The sequence below is a fragment of the Mauremys reevesii genome, linkage group 1 (assembly GCF_016161935.1).
Source record: "Mauremys reevesii isolate NIE-2019 linkage group 1, ASM1616193v1, whole genome shotgun sequence".
Taxonomy (NCBI): Eukaryota; Metazoa; Chordata; order Testudines; family Geoemydidae; genus Mauremys; species Mauremys reevesii.
In genome coordinates this window covers 332,836,149-332,857,018 of record NC_052623.1, presented here as the reverse complement: position 1 = coordinate 332,857,018, position 20,870 = coordinate 332,836,149, and the positions used below count along the sequence as shown (strand labels likewise).

At 41.9% G+C, this 20,870-nt stretch overlaps 1 protein-coding gene across 3 annotated transcripts in view; it reads left to right on the top strand.

The window, feature by feature from the left end:
- PRKAR2B (protein kinase cAMP-dependent type II regulatory subunit beta) overlaps nt 1-20,870 on the top strand; it is a 173,677-nt gene that overhangs the window by 140,026 nt on the left and 12,781 nt on the right. For all 3 annotated transcript variants that reach the window (XM_039516878.1, XM_039516869.1, XM_039516887.1), the window contains exon 5: nt 19,163-19,269. In XM_039516878.1, coding sequence (XP_039372812.1) covers nt 19,163-19,269 — 107 coding nt within the window. The remainder of the gene's footprint in view (nt 1-19,162; nt 19,270-20,870) is intronic.

Genomic DNA, 20,870 nt, shown 5'->3' with positions numbered 1-20,870 from the left:
GGTGGATAGGGGTTGGGGCAGACAGGGAGCAGGGGTGGGGTCCCAGGGTGGTGGTGGTGGGGGTTTCTGGGGGACGGTGAGGGGACAAGGACCAGGATGGGTCAGGGATTCTGAGGGGGGCAGGCAGTCGGGGGGCAGGAAGTGAGTGGGGGTGGGATAGGGAGCAGAGCCAGGCTGTTTGGGAGGCACAGCCTTCCCTACCCTAAAGCTCATTCAGCAGTTTGAGGCTTGCAGAAGAGCCAAGCTGTTAGCTTTTCCATTAGGGCTCCCATCCCTTTCACTTCTCAAATGCCAAATTATAGTCTACATGTAATTTCAGTGCCATAGGGAGATTCATGTCAGGGGAGAGTAGCTTCATTTAAAATTAGCCACTGGGGGGAGGGATCACATGAGAAGAGCAATATCCTTCCCAACCCTACCAAGGGAGACCCCTCTCCCCTGCATTCCCTGAGGCTTCAGAGGGGTTAATTCAGTGGTTCTCAAACTTTTGTCCTGGTGACCCTTTCACATAGCAAACCTCTGAGTGCGACCCGCCCCCCCCCTTATAAATTGAAAACACTTTTTTATATATTTAACAGTATTATAAATGCTGGAGGCAAAGCGGGGTTTGAGGTGGAGGCTGACAGCTCACGTCCCCCAGTAATAACCTCGTGACCCCCTGAGGGGTCCTAACCTCCAGTTTGAGAACCCCTGGATTAATTTAATTTTAGCACCCTGTGTCCATTCACATGCATGTGCTATTTTGAGCATTTCAGTTTTGACAACATAGGCTCATCCCAGATTCTGGAACAAGCTCAAATGCTCAGTTCGTGGAGTATGTACATAAGCTATACTAAAGACAAACCCACAGTAACTGTCTCCAGTTTGTGAGGGACCACATCTCTTGTGAGGGAGCCAGTCTCTAGGAAACAGATAAATACATGGAGATTAAGTCCATTAATGGCTATTAGCCAGGATGGGTAAGGAATGGTGTCCCTAGCCTCTGTTTGACAGAGGATGGAGATGGATGGCAGGAGAGAGATCACTTGATCATTACCTGTTAGGTTTACTCCCTCTGGGGCACTTGGCATTGGCCATTGTCGGTAGACAGGATACTGGGCAGGATGGCCTTTGGTTTGACCCAGTATGGCTGTTCTTATGTTCTAACCTAAATGAACCCAAAGTTATGGAGATAGATATGAGTCAAGGAAGCCAGCAGAGTATCAGAAACCTGGAAAAATCTCTGCCTGGATGGGCTCAGGTGTTTGGTTACAAGCTGAGGTGGTTCAAAAGTTTTGGATTTTTTTTTAAGCAGAATTTTTTTATTGTTTCTTTAAACAATCAAACACAGCAAGCAGCAAATATTTGGCCACACACTTCTGAAACCTCAAACCATGTTCAGGTTTTGGCAGACTAATTTCAGCTTTTCAAATAAAAAAAACCACAACAAATTTTGAAGGAAAGCAGACATTGTCCGTGATTTTTTTCTGCTTTTTAAAAACCCCTAGTTTTCGATCCAGAAAAAGTTTTGATGGAAAATATTTGTCCAACCCTTTTAATGAGCTTTAGTGCCTTTTAGCACTAGCTGATTCTGAGAACCAGTGATACCTTGTAAAGAAGTTTTTTCAAAACTGGGTTTGTGCCAAAATGTGGAAGGTTTATTTTTCCAGGAGTGCCCGTGGGGGGGAGCTAGTGGGGCAATTTGCCATGGGCCCCACAAGGGCCCCCAGGTGAATATAGCATTGCAATTTTTTTATAGAAGGGGCCCCCAAAATTTCTTTGCCCCAGGCCTCCTGAATTCTCTGGGCGGCCCTGGGAGAATCCACCATGAACCTTGTAAATTGTTCCAATGGTCAGGGCCAGCTCGAGACCCCAGCGCGCCAAGCGCGTGCTTGGGGCGGCGTGCTGCGGGAGGGCGGCAGGTGTCTCCGGTGGACCTCTCGCAGGCATGCCTGCGGAGGGTCCGCTGGTCCCGCGGCTTCGGTGGAGGAGGTCTGCAGGAGGTCCACCGGAGCCGCAGGACTGGCGACTGCCAGAGCGCCCCCCGCGGCGTGCTGCCCTGCTTGCGCCGGCGCAATTCCTAGAGCCGCCCCTGCCAATGGTTAATTACTCTCACTGTTAAAAATGTATGCCTTATTTCCAGTCTGAATTTGTTTAGCTTCAGCTTTCATGTTATACCTTTCTCTGCTAGATTGAAGAGCCCCCTTATTAAATATTTGTTCCCCTTATAAGTGCATATAGACTGTAATCATGATCACCCCTTAACCATCTCTTTGTTAAGCTAAATGGCTAGTCTCAAGGAGCTCAATCAGTACAAGGCATGTTAATCACTGTTAATCTGTTAATCATTCTCATGGCTTTTTCTCTGAATCCTCACCAGTTTATCCGCATCTTTCTTGAATTGTGGACACCAGATCTGGATGCAGTATTCCAGCTGTAGTCACAGCAGTGCCAAATACGGAGGTAAAATATTCTCTGCTCCTGCTTGAGATTTCCCTCTTTATGCATCCCAGGATCACATTAGCTCTTTTGGCCAACCGTCACACAGGAAGTTCATGTTCAGCTGCTTATCCATCATGACCCCCAAATCTTTTTCAGATTAACTGCTTCCCAAGATAGAGTGCACCATCCTGTATATATGGTCTACATTCTTTGTTCCTAGATATTTACATTTAGCCATATTAAAATGTGTACAATTGCCTACAATTTACTAAGGAATCCATATCACTCTGAATCAGTGACCTGTCCCCTTCATTGTTTTACCACTCTCCCAATTTTTGTGTCATCTGCAAACGTTGAGTGATGATTTTACGTTTTCTTCCAGATCATGGGTAAAAATGTTAAAACATAGGGCCAAGAACTATAGATAGATATCAGGCTGATTACCCAGCTCATCGTGTTTACCCTTTTTAAAAATTGACACAACATTAGCTTTCTTCCAGTCTCCTAGAACTTCTCCAGTGCTTCTAGACTTATTGAAAAAACAACATTAATGGTCCGTTGAACTCTTCAGCTAGCTCTTTTAAAACTTTTGGATGAAACTCATTTGGACCTGCTGATTTAAAAATGTCTGATGTTAGTAGCTTCTGTTTAACATCCTCCAGAGATATTAGTGGAATGGAAAGAGTATTATCATCACCGTGTGATGAGACTATATCATCTGGGTTTTTTGGCTGTCTTCATTTCTCCTCTATACCAGGTTCCTTATTTTAACCAGCACAGATTTCTTCCTCAACTGTGGAACTGTGGCTTTTGGGGTATCCTAAATGATTTCCAATTATCATTCACATTCTTCTGATTAAATTCTTCCTCCCCTGATTAGGCTCATAATTATTTTCAGCTTTGTAAAATTGGCCCTGTTAAAACTGCAAGTATGTATATTACTGATCTGAACATGATTCTGATATCAAACCATAATCACTTGTACCTAAGCTACTGTATATAATGCTATAATGTTTAGAAATTCCAAGGACATTTTAGTACAGGCACCATGAGAGCTCCAGCACATGTCATTTACACTGAAGTCCCCCATGATCACGCAGCTTTTTTCCCCTACACATTGTAGATAGGGGCATAAGGAAGCAGTCTGTCAGCCACCTAGGATGAGAGTGGTCTAGCCTCTGATACTCTCCTGTTAGCTTCCTCTGTTTGTGGCTCTCAAGTTAATTAAATGGCCATACTGGGTCAAACCATTGGTCCATCTAATTCGTTGTCCTGTCTTCTGATATTGCCCAGTGCCAAATGCTTCAGAGGGAATGAAAAGAACAGGACAGTTAATTGAGTGATCATTCCTTGTTGTCCAGTCTCAGCTTCTGGCAATCTGAGTTTAGGGACACCCAGAGCATGGCATTGCATCCCTGACCATCTTGGACCTATCCTCCAAGAATTGATCTAATTCTTTTTTGGATCCAGTTACACTTTTGGCCTTCATAACATCCCAAGACAATGAGTTCCACAGGTTGACTGTGTGTTATGTGAAGAAGTACTTCTTTATGTTTGTGAAAACTGATTATTCCTATCTTTTGATTCCTATCTTTTAACCAGTTGCTGATGCATGAGAGGACTGTCTCTTTTATCCCATGACTGCTTTACTTTGCTTGAGCCTTTGGGGTGGGATCTTGTCAAAGGCTTTCTGAAAGTTCAAGTACAGTATACACTATATCCACTATCAGAGGGGTAGCCGTGTTAGTCTGGATCTGTAAAAGCAGCAAAGAGTCCTGTGGCACCTTATAGACTAACAGACATATTGGAGCATGAGCTTTCGTGGGTGAATACCCACTTCGTCGGATGCATGCTCATGCTCCAATATGTCTGTTAGTCTATAAGGTGCCACAGGATTCTTTGCTGCTTTTACTATATCCACTGGATCATCTGTGTCCACTTGCTTGTTGACGCCCTCAAAGAATTCTTATAGATTGATGAGGCATGATTTCCCTTATAAAAACTGTGTTGACTTTTCCCCAACACACTGTGTTTTATTTATTTGTCTGATAATTCGTTTCTTTACTGTAGTTTCAACCAATGTGCCTTGTAATTGCCAGGATGGCCTCAGGAGCCTTTTTAAAAAAATCGGCGTCACATTAGCTATCCTCCAGTCATCTGGTACAGAAGCTGATTTAAGTGATAGGTTATATACCACATTTATTAGTTCTGCAATTTCATATTTGAATTCCCTCAGAACTTTTGGATGAATACCGTCTGTTCCTGGTGACATACTACTGTTTAATTTATCAATTTGATACCTCAATCTGGGACAGTTCTTCAGATATTCAACCTAAAAAGAATGGCTTAGGCATGGGGATCTCCCTCACATCCTCTGCGGTGAAGACCGATACAAAGAATTCATTTAGCATCTCTGCAATGACCTTGTCTTCTTTGAGTGCGTCGATCGTACAGTGGCCCCACTGATTGATTGGCAGGCTTCCTGCTACTGATGTATTTAAAAACAATTTGCTAGTTTTTGTGTGTTTTGCTTGTTGCCCTTCAAATTATTTTTTGGCCTGCCTACCTCTACTTTTACACTTGACTTGCCAGAGTTTATGCTCCTTTCTATTTTCCTCAGTAGTATTTGAGTTGCAATTTTTAAGCGATGTCTTTTTGCTTCTAATTGTTTCTTTTACTCTGTTGTTTAGCCAATGGTGGCTGGTTTTTTTTTTTGATCCTCTTAAAAATTATTTGGGGTATACATTTCGTTTGAGCCTCTATTATAATGTTTTTAAAGTTTCCATGAAGCTTTTAGGCATTTCACTCTTGTGAGTGTTCCTTTTATGTTACCTTCAAGTAGCTTCCTCATTTTTATGTAGTTCCACTTTTTGAAGTTAAATTAATAGATTCATAGATTCTAGGACTGGAAGGGATCTCGAGAGGTCATCGAGTCCAGGCGCCTGCCCTCATGGCAGGACCAAATACTGTCTAGACCATCCTGGACAGACATTTATCTAAACTACTCTTAAATATCTCCAGAGATGGAGATTCCACAACCTCCCTAGGCAATTTATTCCAGTGTTTAACCACCCTGACAGTTAGGAACTTTTTCCTAATGTCCAACCTAAACCTCCCTTGCTGCAGTTTAAGCCCATTGCTTCTTGTTCTATCCTTAGAGGCTAAAGTGAACAAGTTTTCTCCTTCCTCCTTCTGACACCCTTTTAGATACCTGAAAACTGCTATCATGTCCCCTCTCAGTCTTTTCTTTTCCAAACTAAACAAACCCAATTCTTTCAGCCTTCCTTCATAGGTCATGTTCTCAAGATCTTTAATCATTCTTGTTGCTCTTCTCTGATCCCTCTCCAATTTCTCTACATCTTTATTGAAATGCGGTGCCCAGAACGGGCACAATACTCCAGTTGAGGCCTAACCAGCGCAGAGTAGAGCAGAAGAATGACTTCTCATGTCTTGCTCACAACTCACCTGTTAATGCATCCCAGACTCACGTTTGCTTTTTTTGCAACAGCATCACACTGTTGACTCATATTTAGCTTGTGGTCCACTATAACCCCTAGATCCCTTTCTGCCGTACTTCTTCCTAGACAGTCTCTTCCCATTCTGTATGTGTAAAACTGATTTTTCCTTCCTAAGTGGAGCACTTTGCATTTGTTTTTATTAAACTTAATCCTGTTTACCTCAGACCATTTCTCCAATTTGTCCAGATCATTTTGAATTATGACCCTATCCTCCATAGCAGTTGCAATCCCTCCCAGTTTGGTATCATCTGCAAATGTAATAAGCGTACTTTCTATGCCAATATCTAAGTCGTTGATGAAGATATTGAACAGAGCCGGTCCCAAAACAGACCCCTGCAGAATCCCACTTGTTATACCTTTCCAGCAGGATTGGGAACCATGAATAACTACTCTCTGAGTATGGTTATCCAGCCAGTTATGCACCCACCTTATAGTAGCCCCATCTAAGTTGTATTTGCCTAGTTTATTGATAAGAATATCATGCGAGACCGTATCAAATGCCTTACTAAAGCCTAGGTATACCACATCCACCGCTTCTCCCTTATCCACAAGACTCGTTGTCCTATCAAAGAAAGCCATCAGATTGGTTTTACATGATTTGTTCTTTACAAATCCATGCTGGCTATTCCCTATCACCTTACCACCTTCCAAGTGTTTGCAGATGATTTTCTTAATTACTTGCTCCATTATCTTCCCTGGCACAGAAGTTAAACTAAGTGGTCTGTAGTTTCCTGGGTTGTTTTTATTTCCCTTTTTGTAGGTGGGCTCTATATTTGCCCTTTTCCAGTCTTCTGGACTCTCTCCCGTCTCCCATGATTTTCCAAAGATAATAGCTAGAGGCTCAGCTACCTCCTCTGTTAGCTCCTTTGAGTATTCTAGGATGCATTTCATCAAGCCCTGGTGACTTGCAGGCATCTAACTTTTCTAAGTGATTTTAACTTGTTCTTTTTTTATTTTATCTTCTAAACCTACCCCCTTCCCATTAGCATTCACTACGTTAGGCATTCCTTCAGACTACTCGGTGAAGACCGAAACAAAGAAGTCATTGAGCATCTCTGCCATTTCCAAGTTTCCTGTTATTGTTTCTCCCTCCTCACTGAGCAGTGGGCCTACCCTGTCCTTTGTCTTCCTCTTGCTTCTAATGTATTGATAAAAAGTCTTCTTGTTTCCCTTTATTCCTGTAGCTATTTTGAGCTCATTTTGTGCCTTTGCCTTTCTAATCTTGCCCCTGCATTCCTGTGTTGTTTGCCTATATTCATCCTTTGTAATTTGTCCTAGTTTCCATTTTTATATGACTCCTTTTTATTTTTTAGATCATGCAAGATCTCGTGGTTAAGCCAAGGTGGTCTTTTGCCACATTTTCTATCTTTCCTACCCAGCGGAATAGCTTGCTTTTGGGTCCTTAGTAGTGTCCCTTTGAAAAACTGCCAACTCTCCTCAGTTGTTTTTCCCCTCAGTTTTGATTCCCATGGGACCTTACCTATCAGCTCACTGAGTTTACCAAAATCCACCTTCCTGAAATCCATTGTGTCTATTTTGCTGTACTCTCTTCTACCCTTCCTTAGAATTGTGAACACTATGATTTCATGATCACTTTCACCCAAACTGCCTTCTACTTTCAAATTCTCAATGAGTTTCTCCCTATTTGTTAAAATCAAATCTAGAACACCTTCCCCACTAGTAGCTTTTTCAACCTTCTGAAATAAAAAGTTGTCTGCAATGCAGTCTAAGAACTTATTGGATTGTCTGTGCCCCGCTGTGTTATTTTTCCAACATATATCTGGATAGTTAAAGTCCCCCGTCATCACCAAATCTTGGGCTTTGGATGATTTTCTTAGTTGTTTAAAAAAAGCCTCATCCACCTCTTCCACCTGGTTAGGTGGCCTGTAGTAGACTCCTGGAATGACATCACCCTTCTTTTTTACCCCTTTTAGCCTAACCCAGAGACTCTCAACACTTCCATCTCCTATGTCCATCTCCACCTCAGTCCAAGTGTGTACATTTTTGATATAGAAGGCAACACCTCCTCCCTTTTCCCCCTATCCTTCGTGAGCAAGCTGTACCCATCCATACCAACATTCCAATCATGTGTATTATCCCACCAAGTTTCGGTGATGCCAACAATGTCATAGTTGTATTTATTTATTAGCACTTCCAGTTCTTCCTGCTTATTACCCATACTTCCTGCATGCTACTATGGTGCATTTCTTAGGTATTTCTCACCCTACAAGGATGTTAATTTCATTACATTATGTTCACTATTACCAAGCTGCTCAGCTATATTCACCTCTTGGCCCAGATCCTGTGCACCACTTAGGACTAAATCAAGAATTGCCTCTCCCTTTTTGGGTTCCAGGACTAGCTGTTCCAAAAAGCAGTCATTAATCGTCTAGTGAGTTCCTGAAGAAAAACTGTCCTTTGTCCCCAGACCTTCCTGCCATTCTGTTCACCTCTCTCCATGATTTTCTCTTTCTCATTTTGCTCCCTACCCTGGCTCTGTGTGCCTCTTTTCCCTCCCACTGTTATGCTGAATCCTACTCGATGCTGAAATCTTAAATTGACCAAAGTGAGTGAAAGGTAAATGACAGGATGTCATTTTAACTTGTGAGCAGATTATGTAAAATTGTTGTTGAAAGGAAGAACAGAACAGAATCAAAGAACTGTGTGAACTGAGTCTTTTTGGAGTAAAGGAATTACTGATTATCAATGTTTGGTATTTATATGGCTCCCTCACCATAGTATCTGAGGAACTCACAATCTTTAATGTATTTATCTTCACAGCATCCCTGTGAGGTAGGGAACTACTGTTATCCCCATTTTCTTGCTGGGGAGCTGGGGCACAGGGAGACCACGTGATTTGCTCAAGGTCATACAGGAAGTTTGGGATGGAACAGAATTGAACTGAGATCTCCTGAGTCCAAAGCAAGAACCCTAATCACTGGATCATCTTTCCTATCGTGGTTTTTATCGTGGTCTTTTTCACACCCCCAGCATCTCATCCAAGACTTCTGGTGCCTGTGGCATCTACCTTAATAGTCAAGTTGGAGCCCAGCTCCTTGTTCCAGATTGGCTGGTGCAAGCACCATTGCAACTGTACATATATGGTAGTGCATTTAAATCCAGGATATCTTGTTTTACATGAATAGTAGGGAAGTAAATTTGGACTCATGGAAGTTATTTTCTGTCTTTATACTGATCATGACTTTCCATTCTTTCTATCCTGCTTGAGTTGAAAAAGTGCTACCATCACTGGATCAGGCATTGGGAGTTTGTATCTACAAATTTAAATGCTGATGCTTCTTTGGGACCAGCTGTTTTGATGAATAGACATGCAGTGGGGAGAGCATTGTTCTCTCTCTCCCCTTTCAGAAGGGCTCATGTTACCAAATCTATGAAGTGACATTAATAAGATACACAGGTATCCAAATGGTGGCAAATTAGTGGGCTCTCTAGTGTTTTTAAAAAAAGGAACTAAATAGCATTTCCAAAGGGCAAATCACATTCCATAAGCACTCTCCTATCTGAAGCAGGAGCCCCTATCCAAGGACTCCTGTTGACTAGGTTTTTAATCCATATAGAATATATAGTAAATACAGTACATGTTTGGTTATGTTGAATGGCTGTTTATTATCTATTAGAAATGTCTTCACAGTCCCCTTGAGATAGATACCATATTTATTTTCCTGACTTCAAAGGAAATTGAAACTAAAACATTATTTTATTCATGCAGTGTGTGTATACAGGATGGTACTTAAAACGTGATACTAATATTAGCTAGTTAGAAGGGCCAGGAGTGAAAACTGGTAATTTTTTACTTGACCTTGAAAAAAGCATCATATACTGTTCTAGGGAGATGTCACTAATAATAGAAAAATTACTATGCTATAGGGTTTACCTGTGTATATTTCTTGTTTGTACTATCTATAACAGTGTTACTGAGCTTATACACACATACAATTTTGTTGTAAAACTCATTTTAAAAGAATCATTGACCTTCAGATACACCAGTTAGGTGTGAACATAAGCATACACACATGAATGGTAATTGTGAGCTGGGGGGTAGCAACCTGTCTTGCCGTGAGAGCCAAACTCCTGGATGTAACTGAGCTCTGGGGAGCATAAAGAGCTTAGAAGCTCTACTAAGCGAGAATCGCACAGCTCTACAGCATTGTATTGCTAGTTTGACTTCTGTATAAGTTGCATCACAAAAGTTGATCTGCAATTTTGGGAAAAAACATTTTCGTACAGGGCCCAGGCCTCTTTCAGTGCACAGAATGGATAGTGTTCAGTGAATGAGGCAGTTCAAGACTTTTTTATCCCCAGCATTCAGTATGTAACTCATGCCTAGTGTACTACACCTCATCCAGGTGCTGGACTGAATATTGGTTTTTTTTAAAATTTCCTCATGGCTTTTCTGTTGTCCTCATCACAGTAGTACATCAGTACTTTGCACACGTGAATGAATTCCTCTTCACAGTACCTCTTTTTGAAGTAGGGAGAAGTATTATTACTTCCTACTTGTATACAGTATTATTTTAAATTTAGACCTCTGCATTTTTTGTTTTTTTTTTCTTTCTTGTTCAAGTTCTGACTCCTCTAAGTTAGTGGTGGTTCATTGTGGTGAGAGTTGCTGCTGTTTCATTTTGTATCTGTTTTATTGTGCAGGGACAGCTTGAGCCACAGACATATTTTATGTATGTTTACATATAAAGTAAAAAACGCAAGCTATGTAAATGTAGTGTTTTAAGGTTGCAAAGTCAAGCACTCAAAAGCGGGAGATGCCAGAATTTAAGTTTCCTGCGCAGTGTTAATTCAGCCACTTGTTCACATACATAGAGATACAGTCGTAATTTAATAATCCTACACTAATTTTTCCACAGGAGTCTTGCCTCATTCACATTAAAGGATAGATAGTGGTTAGTGAATGAGGCAGTGGTTAAAAACCAAATACAGAACAACATTTAGTATATGTGTGGCTGATCCCTTATTTACTTCATGCCATCCAAACACTGCACTAAATTTGGCAGTCATCACAATAATGTAGACTAATCTTAAGTGTACTTATAATTGTACATTGTTGTCTTAATACAATTTCTAAAATGTGGCTATTTGGGACTCTATCAAGTGATTCTTTTATTCTCTTTTCCTAAAGGCACTAAAAAGTTGAAATGACAACACATGGTCCCCAATGTATCATGGATATTTATATTTAGAAGTTGCATAAACTGTGCACCCTCTGGGCATACTTGCCAAATTTACTAATTAACAAATTAAGAGGAATGCCTAACAGCCATTGGAAAAGTTGTGTCTCAAAGTCTGTATTTACTGCACCATCAAGACTTCTGTGATCACTCCTTATTTGGACAACTGTGCAAATTCTTTCTCCCAGCATAATTTTTGCCAAGTTTTAGACTATTCATTTTGTATAGTAGAGCATAACATTTTGAAACAACTGTTTGAAGATATTGTTCTCATGAATATTTCAATGCCAAACGGAACAGGTAACTTCTCTTCTTGCAGTGTGAGATCAAATATGATTTAATTTGTATCAAACAAACAATTTTGCCCCAGTGTATAAAATCAATTTGTGTTAGAATGGTTATTTTTCCAGTGAGTCAGAGCCATTTTACTTCAGCATGCAGCCAATTTGCATATTGTGTGAATAGAGAATTAAAAATAAACCTTATGTTTTTTCAGTAGTTGTCAGTCATAATGACAACCACCTACATATTGAATGTTTCCTTAGTTCTGTGCTATGAGGTTATAATTACAGGGAATGATAGATTTTGAGTGATTAGAAAGACACATCTTGTATGTCATGAGATTAGGAAGAGTGCTCGAAGGCATTGTTAGACTGTGTCTACACTAGACATTTTTGTTCTTAATATTTGCCACGGTTGGTATCTGTACAGCTCCGGGAGTGGTAGCACTAGAATGGACTGTCCACCAGCACTTTAACCACTGTATTGTCTAACCCTGCTCAGAATAAGTGTAGATTATACTAATACGTGTGGCCACCAGCAGCTGGTGTACACTTGTGATCCCACTCTTGGTACCACTGATAGAAGCAATGGTGTGAAATTTTGAGAGAAAAAAAATCTAGTGTAGACACTAGCTACAGTGAGTAGCACTCACTGTGCTACTCTCTTTGCTGCCATCTGAAGTCTGTGACCCTGATTTGATTTACCCCAGGGTGAGATCAGAGTCTACCCACTGAAGTTGTAGTGAAGTAAAACCAGTGTAACTGAGACAATAATCAGGCTTTTTTTCCCCATTATGTATCCAGGCTAATGCTCATATACATTTTGTTTTGGAATAGGTAGTAAAGTTACTTTGTGAATTCACTGCAATTTAACCGGTCTTTTTGCTTTCCCCTGCAAAGCCAGCTGTAACAAAGATTTTGGGGTGAAGTACATTAGCCACAACATTTCAAACAAAGAAAATATCTTGGACAAGAACGGTAATATTCAAGTCCTTTGTGTCAGCCAGGAGTCTTTGTGCATGAATCCACTATCAACTGTGGATGTGTTGCTAGGAAAACCTCATTTCTTCCCTATCCCTTAGTGTGAGAGGATGGCAATGATTCTTTCTCTATCAAAAAAGGGTATTTTTATTATTCTAAAGTGTGCTGTCATGATTGAAACCCATGTTTCCAGTCACCAGGGCCGGCTCCAGACCCCAGCATGCCAAGCGCGCGCTTGGGGCGGCATGACACAGGAGGGCGGCAGGCGGCTCCGGTGGACCTCCCGCAGGCACGTCTGCAGCAGGTCCACCGGAGCCGCGGGACCGGTGACCGCCAGAGCGCCCCCCGCGGCGTGCTGCCCTGCTTGGGGCGGCGCAATTCCTAGAGCTGCCCCTGCCAGTCACTTTCTCAAAAATGTTCCTTTTCTGACTGACATTAATACACTTACTCTCAGTCCAAAGTGTAATTATTTTTTGAATGGCCTAAGAAATTCCACTGAGCTGTATTAATTATCCAAGTATGAAAACAAATACTATATAAATATACTAAATAATTCTAAATTATTTCAAATGCAGTTTTTCCTACTCAACCCACTTTGTAATAGAGCTTCAAATTTGGCATGTACATAGTTTTCAGTGAGGAATCTGTGCTTTGTTGTGTTTTTTTTTAATAACAAATAATGAAGTGACTAAAAAAGTTGTTAAAATGGCATAATGTGCATGTTTAGTACAACATTTTCCTTAAGGAAATGTGTCTAATTTAAATCAAATGTATCATATTTGTAATGCTGCTGGTATTGTAGTATAGATTATCAGGATGCCCCAACTACAGCATTCCATATAGCACATGTGCACACATTGCAATAAAAAGCTGCATCTGATTGTGTTTTATATGTATGTAAACATTAGAAAAAAACTAGTAACAGAGCACTTAAAAGTAGGAGCCATCAGAATTAAGGGTTGTCTGTATATATGCATTATGACAGTCCTAATTACACAGTCACATACAATTGTTCCCACAAGGCCCATGCTGTTTTTAGTGCACTGGCTGGACAGCGCTCAGGGAATGAGGCAGTTCTGTTTTTTTTTATCATCACCATTCAGTGTGTGACATCTATGCCTTATGTACTACATACCATCCACGAGGTCCCCCACCAAAGGCTCTTAAGCAAAGTAAGCTGTCCTGGGATAAGAGGGAAGGTCCTCTCATGGATCAGTAACTGGTTAAAAGATAGGACGCACAGGGTCAATTTTCAGAATGGAGAGCGGTTAAATAGTGGTGTCCCTCCAGGGGTCTGTATTGTGATCAGTACTGTTTAACATTCATAAGTGATCTGGAAAAAAGGGTAAACAGTGAGATGGAACAATTTGCAGATTATACAAAACTAGTCAAAATAGTTAAATCCAAAGCGGACTGCAAAGAGTTATACAAAGGGATCTCTCAAAACTGGGTGACTGGGCAGCAAAATGACAGATGACATTCAGTGTTGATAAATGCAAAGTAATGCACACTGGAAAACATAATCCCAACTATACATATAAAATGTGGGGGTCTAAGTGTGCTGCAACTGCTCAAGAAAGATCTTGGAATCATCATGAATAGTTCTCTGAAAACATCTGCTCAATGTGCAGCAGCAGTCAAAAAAGCTAACAATGTTGGGAATCATTAGGAAAGGCATAGATAATAAGACAGAAAATAACATAGTACACTCACATCTTGAATACTGCATGCAGATCTGGTCTCCCCATCCCAAAGAAAAGATATATTGGAATTGGAAAAGGTACAGAAAAGGGCAACAAAAATGATTTGGGGTATGGAACAGCTTCCGTATGAGGAGAGATTAATAAGACTTGGACTTTGCACTTGGAAAAGAGATGACTAAGGGTGGATATGATATAGGTCTATAAAATCATGACTGGTGTGGAGAAAGTAAATAAGGAAGTGTTATTTAATCCTTGACCACAAGAACTAGGGGTCACCAAATCAAATTAATAGGCAGCAGGTTTAAAACAAACAAAAGGAAGTATTTCTTCACACAACGCACAGTCAACCAGTGGAACTCTTTGCCAGAGGATGTAGAAGGCCAAGACTTTAACAGGGTTAAAAAAGAAACTAGATAAGTTCATGGAGGATAGATCCATCAATGGCTATTAGCAAGGATGGTCAGGGATGCAAATCCTTGCTCTGAAGTATCTCTAGCCTCTGATTGCCAGAAGCTTGGAATGGGTGATGGGATGGATCACTTGATGATTACCTGTTCTGTTCATTCTCTCAGAAGCACCTGGCATTGGCCGCTGTCAAAGGTTGGATACTAGGCTAGATGGACCATTGATCTGTCCCAGTATGGCTGTTCTTTTGTTCTTATCCAGTGCTGCACTGAATATGGGCTTTTCTGTTGTGCTCATCACAGTAGTCCTGAGTGCTCACAAGCATGAATTAATTAATCTTTACAACACCTCATTTGAAGGAGGGAGAAATATTATTACCCCCACTTCACAAATCAGCATTGGAATTAAGTTCTCATTTGCATCCTGTGCCTAGTTGTCTAGAATATGGTGCCTCCAGGCAATTCATTTAATCTCTGTTTCCATGTTCCTATCTTTAATATGGGAATTATCATGCATAATTACCTACCTCGCAGCGGGTACCAATACCCTTGCTTTATGCAAAACCAGTGCTCAGAGTGTTGACACTCTTTCATTTGTTGAATTGGGGTGGCACATGTGAAAGGCAATTAAAAACAAATGTGTGAACCAGTTGTCAGAGCAATGATACTATGTGTGTGAGCTCATTCTCTGGGTCAGCTATTGAGGAGGAAACTTGGACAGGGAGAAGAAACATCAGTACTGCATCAGCAACTAGCTGGATGCCACACTGAATGTGCATGTGCAGTTTGCAGAAATCTCTTTGTGTGATCTGTTGCATGAACTGAAGAATATGATAGAGTTGCTGAATTTAAAATATCTTCTGAATCTTGGAGAGAATAAACAGGTTAAGTTCCAAAGCATCTATCTAAAGGAAATTGTCTACATAGACATTCTTGGCAAGATATTTAGAAATTAGAGGTCTTCAATGTATTTAAACTGTGAAACCCAAGTTCCATCTGTACATTTCTATATTTCTACTTGAGAGTTGATTTAATTGAATGTATCCCTTGATACTTCTGACTCCATATGTCAGTGGTAAAGTAAAATATTTGTTGTTGTAGTGTCCAAAGCATAATTCAGACTGTCACTTTATTAGTCTGCTACATTTCTTTATAAACCTACTTATTCCATTAAAACGGTGTTGTATCCAGTGTGTGAAATCCTACTCATCCTACTCACTGACTGCACTAGTTAAGTCCAGGGTTTATCTATTCAATTGAAGCATTGCACACATTTAGGTTTGCTTCTGTCCCCACATTATCTAGGCATCATATGATTTACCTTTTCATAATGGTTCACAGTGGTTTGGAAACATGTATTCCCATAAGTTGGCTCCAAACACTAAAACAGCTAAGAAATATTTTGTCAGCAGTATAGACCTCGTTTTCTAACTTGTATACTGTATGTGATCACTAAGGGCAAAACTATATCCTCAGATATTCATGTACAACTCAGGTTGACATGCATGGAAGCTATATGCAAGTCTCTGAGGTTAGAATGTGACCCTTGCAGCTGAGAGGCCACAGGTGTAGAAAAAGGGAGGTGAAGCAGTTGCGCAGGAGTTAAGAGAAATTAAGGTTGTCATTTAAATTAAGGAAAAAAATCAGGGTATCTGTTAGGTCCGAACAGACAGAAGCAGTGATGTAAGCCTGGACAGGTTGAGGAGAAGGTCATTTTAGCAGGAATAGTCTCTTGTTCCCATGAGGCAAGATTTTAAAAATCACCACCACTGAAGCCATGAGAGTGGATCAGCTTTTGCCTTAGGGATGGGGTGGGGGAAGGAAGGGCCAAAAATAGAACCTTTGGGGCCATCAATAGAGGGGAGAAGAATACAGAAGTATTTCTGTAGATGTCTATAGAAAGGGAAGGTTGCACATAGAGCCTTCCTGTAGATCAGCAGTTCCCAAACTTTATTAATTCACATTGTGTGTCCCCTTCTTAAAAAATTGTGATGAAGTGAATTGATGGAACATCAGGGTCATGCACCACCAGTGACACACATACCATAATTTGGGAACCCCTGACAGATGCGTACAGGAAGAAGGGAACGTGTTATAGATGATATACATTAATAAAAGGAAAAGAAAACTCAATTTAGCTGTTGCTTCTGTGTATGTTGGACGTAGACTCATAGAAGTACAAGACTGGAAGGGGGCTCTTGAGGTCATCTAGTCCAGTCCTCTGCATTCAAGGCAGGACTAAGTATTATCTAGACCATCCCTGACAGGTGTTTGTCTTGACATGTGCAATACTTTTAAAAAAGTTAAATATTCATATTTTCTGAAGTTACAGTATATGTAGTTAACATGGTGGGGTCCACTTGCCTCTCTTGAACGTCCTCGATTGAATATGTGGATACACCTGCTTTTTATTCAGCTTTGCACTGCTCACGGTGCCTCCGGTTGGCTACACTCCTCGTCAGGTGGATCTTCAGTGATTCAGCCCTTCAGCCGAGTCACAATTTATATACTAATAAAACAAACCCCTTCCGGGGTACAAGTCCAACCGGCAACAGGGCCTATCCCAGTACCCTGGTTATAGCCCCTCATGGGCTTGCTTCCCAAACGGTCTCTCAGCCCCCGCTGGGCTCTCTCTCATCTTGTCCCTTTTCTGGTATGGAGCAGTGCCCACAGGGCTTCCTCCCTGGGGGGCTCTTCACCAGTTACCCCAGCTCTTCAGCTGAGTCCCTCTTTACAATTCAGTTCACTCCCTTTCCAGGGGGTATCAAAAATTCCCACAAATGCTGACCTTCTTCTGGGTCTTTAGCCCCTTCTCTGGGCTACATCCCTTCTAAGTGCTTAAGCCACTTCCCTAGTGGGGGCGGGGGCAGGCCCATCCACTACTCTGGGTCCCAACTAAGGGATCCTATAAGTAGCAGCTGCCTGCTGCCTCCCTTTACTGGGGCCACTTCCCCACAGCCCCAGTACTTTCATCTTCACCCTTAAGTCTTTCTTGAGTCCCTTCAGGCAGCAAAGAGCACCTTCCTTGCTCCCCTGGTCCCTGTCAGCAATTGCTCTGTCAATTCCTGCAGCCAGCCAGAAACAGCTTCCTGCTCCCCTGGCTCCAGCCAGCAACTGAATGTGTCCAGTAGCTCCTTTTTATATATGAGCCTGCTGGACTCTGATTGGCTGCTTCCCTGTAGCTGTTCTAGGCAGCCTGGAGGACTCACCTCTACTGCTTTTTCCTGGGGCGGGGTGTGGTAGGACCTGAGTCCTCCCACAAGGGACCTCTGTGCCTAGTATTCCCCTTCGCAAGTTATAATCTATCTTCAGTGTGCTTCATAGATAACTAATTATATGTGACTAATATTATGTAACTTCATGTATATTTACATGTGTATAGCTTCACATACTAATACACAAGATATGGCTATTGTATAAATAAATGGGGAATTTCAATATTGAAACATACTAGTTCAGGTGCTACGTATCGAAGTCAAGTAAATACTATATTGCCACAAATATATCTACCATTGTGTGACGGGGGGTCCCCATCCAGTGCAGCGTGAGTGCACGCCAGCATTTAAGTTGTCTTCTGTCTCAAGACAGTGAAGCCTAGTGTATAAAGTCAATAGGCTTGCCCTGGTCGGCAGGGCAGGGAGGCCTAGTGGGGGTTGGGCTGCATCCCAGTGGTGGGTGGCAGCCTGGGTAGGGGTAGCTGAGCCCTCCCTGCTCTACCGGGTCCCAGCCCAGGGCCCTGGTAGTGGCAAGTGGACTCGCCACTTAGTCAGTGGGGATCATCCCAAAACGTACTGACTGCTGTAGAGACAATGGCTAGTCTCTCCCTGGGCTACTTCCTACCATGACTCCTGCAGTCACTTACTCTAGACGTCTTGGGGGTCTCTGGTTTCCTTGGGTTGTGCTGCTCCCAGGGGCTCTGACTTCCAAATGGCATCCCACTTGGTGTCTGCCTGGGTAACAGCACCTCCAGTTCCCACAGTCTGGGACTTCGGCAGCTCCCGGGCTGGAGTCTGCAGCATGTGTCCTTCCTCTCCAGTGGTCAGCCCAGACTGAGCTGGGGGGCTACTCCCCTTTATACTAGTGCTACACCTCGAGCATGCCCAGTAAAAAGTGGGGGCACGGCTTCCTCAGCCCATAGTTTGGAGTTAACACTTCCCCATCCAGTGCGGGGTGCGTGCACGCCATCGCACATTGGTTAGCAAAGCAACAGTTAATGTATTTTATGCGGCTGCAGGGGATGCCAAGTAATATATTGGGTATCACACCAGATATCAAGTAATCTTGCATTATTAAGTGAAGGGACAGTTTTGGAAAGGATTGTTACAGGGCACTGCATTAGGAAAGTGAACAACAGCAGCATTAAAACTGCAGGTGTGTCTTTGTGCTCTGAACACAATAAAAGTAAAGAGCTGGAACTAAAAGTTGAAATACTGACTAAAAATCTCACTATTTTTCTGATAAATTGACAGATTATTGTAACATGAATTTTTTATATATTTCAGGTGTGCTATCATCATCTGAGCTGTGTCCAGTGCAATATTTAAGACTAAATAGAACATTTAAACAGTTAATTTGTATTTTTGAGGGTGATACCATAAAATTAGAGCATAATTTTCATCTTACGGGTTTTTTTGTTATTGTTTTTTTAAATAGGAACAGATGTCTCAGGTATTAGATGCTATGTTTGAAAAGCTGGTTGAAGGAGGGGAGCATGTCATTGATCAAGGTGATGATGGTGACAACTTCTATGTAATTGATAGGTGAGTGATGATATATTATTGTAACAAGGGATTATGCACAGTTGTATCAATGAAAATATATTTTTGCATATACTTGCAGCTGAATCAGACAGGTGTGTGCATGTATGAAAGAAAATGCAAAGATATTTTATCAGAGTTAAAGAGTAGTTGAACAATAGAGAGCAGTTAGTGAAAAAAATCTAGCCTGTTCTCACCTGTAATAAAATGTTTGCAAGGGAACATGTCACTGGTCCTTTAATGTAATGTTCTGTCACAAAGACTAACTGATTTAATGTAACAAATAATTGGAAAAGATTTAGCATTCAATATTTGATTGAAACCTTATTACATTCTCAATGCTGTTGGTAAAGTTTCTTGTCATAAGAAGAAAACTTAAATTTTCAAATAATTGCACAAATTTTAACTACACTTCCCATATGGGTCTAATTCTTCATAGTCAGATTAATAGGTAAAATGAGAGCTATAATTGCTGAAACAGTGATTTGGGAGCACTCTTTGTGTTGCTGCTGCTGCTGTTGACATTTGGTTAAATTCTTACCAAGTCATCAATATAGGTCAATGCACTAAACTAATGGTTCTCAAACTTTTTTTTTTGCGGACCACTTGAAAATTTCTGTGGGTTTCAGTGGACCATTTAATGATCTTTCCAAATGTTGTTTGTACCGTTAGCTAACTATGGTAAAGCGCTTTGGATAGAAGTGTTATATAAAAAAAAATTAATAAGAATTAACATTTTTTTGTTCTACAAATAAAAGCACACAAATCATATTTTAATATCAGTAGTCTCACCTTTCTAATGCGATGGATGTACCCTCTCTCCCCCGCCGCAGCAGCACCCGAGATGGGCCTGGGAAGAAGGGGGATCTCTTCCTCTCTCCCCACTGCAGCAGCCCTGAACTGGGTCTGGGAAGGAGGGAGAGTCTCTCCCTCTCTCCCCTGCTGCGGCAGCCCCTGAGCCGGGGCTAGGAAGGAGTGGGGTCTTTCCCCCACCACAGCAGCCACAGAGCTGAGGCTGGGAAAGAGTGGGATCTCTCCTCCGCCCACAGCAGCCACAGAGCTGAGGCTGGGAAGGAGGGGGGTCTTTCACCCACCACAGCAGCCACAGAGCTGAGGCTGGGAAGGAGGCTGTCTCTCCCAGGCAGCCATAGCCCTGGCGCTGGGGAAAGTCACCTCTTTCTCTGGCCGCCGCAGCCCTGCACATCCCAAATTCCCCCCGCTCCCTCTTCTCACCCCACTGTCCTCTCCCACTTGCCCCTTATTCCCCCCCAAGGCCACCACCTCTCCTTACATGTGCGACTTCTCCAGGGTCAAGGCACCTAATTAGTAGGGCCATACCTGCGCAGCTCCACTAATTAGGTGGGTGGCCCTTCATTCTGTTGTGTGCAGCCGCCCAGGCATGCAGCTTAGAGGGGACTATCTGCGGACCACAGTTTGAGAACCTCTGCACTAAACTTTTTCTACCTTCTGTCTTCAGTTTCAGGTAGGATACAATGATATAGTCAGGGCTATTAATGCTGGCTTCTAGAGAGAATCCCCAATGTACTCTGTATATCTCTGAGGAGACTGTGACACAGAGTTGGGATTCTTCATGGGAGGATCCA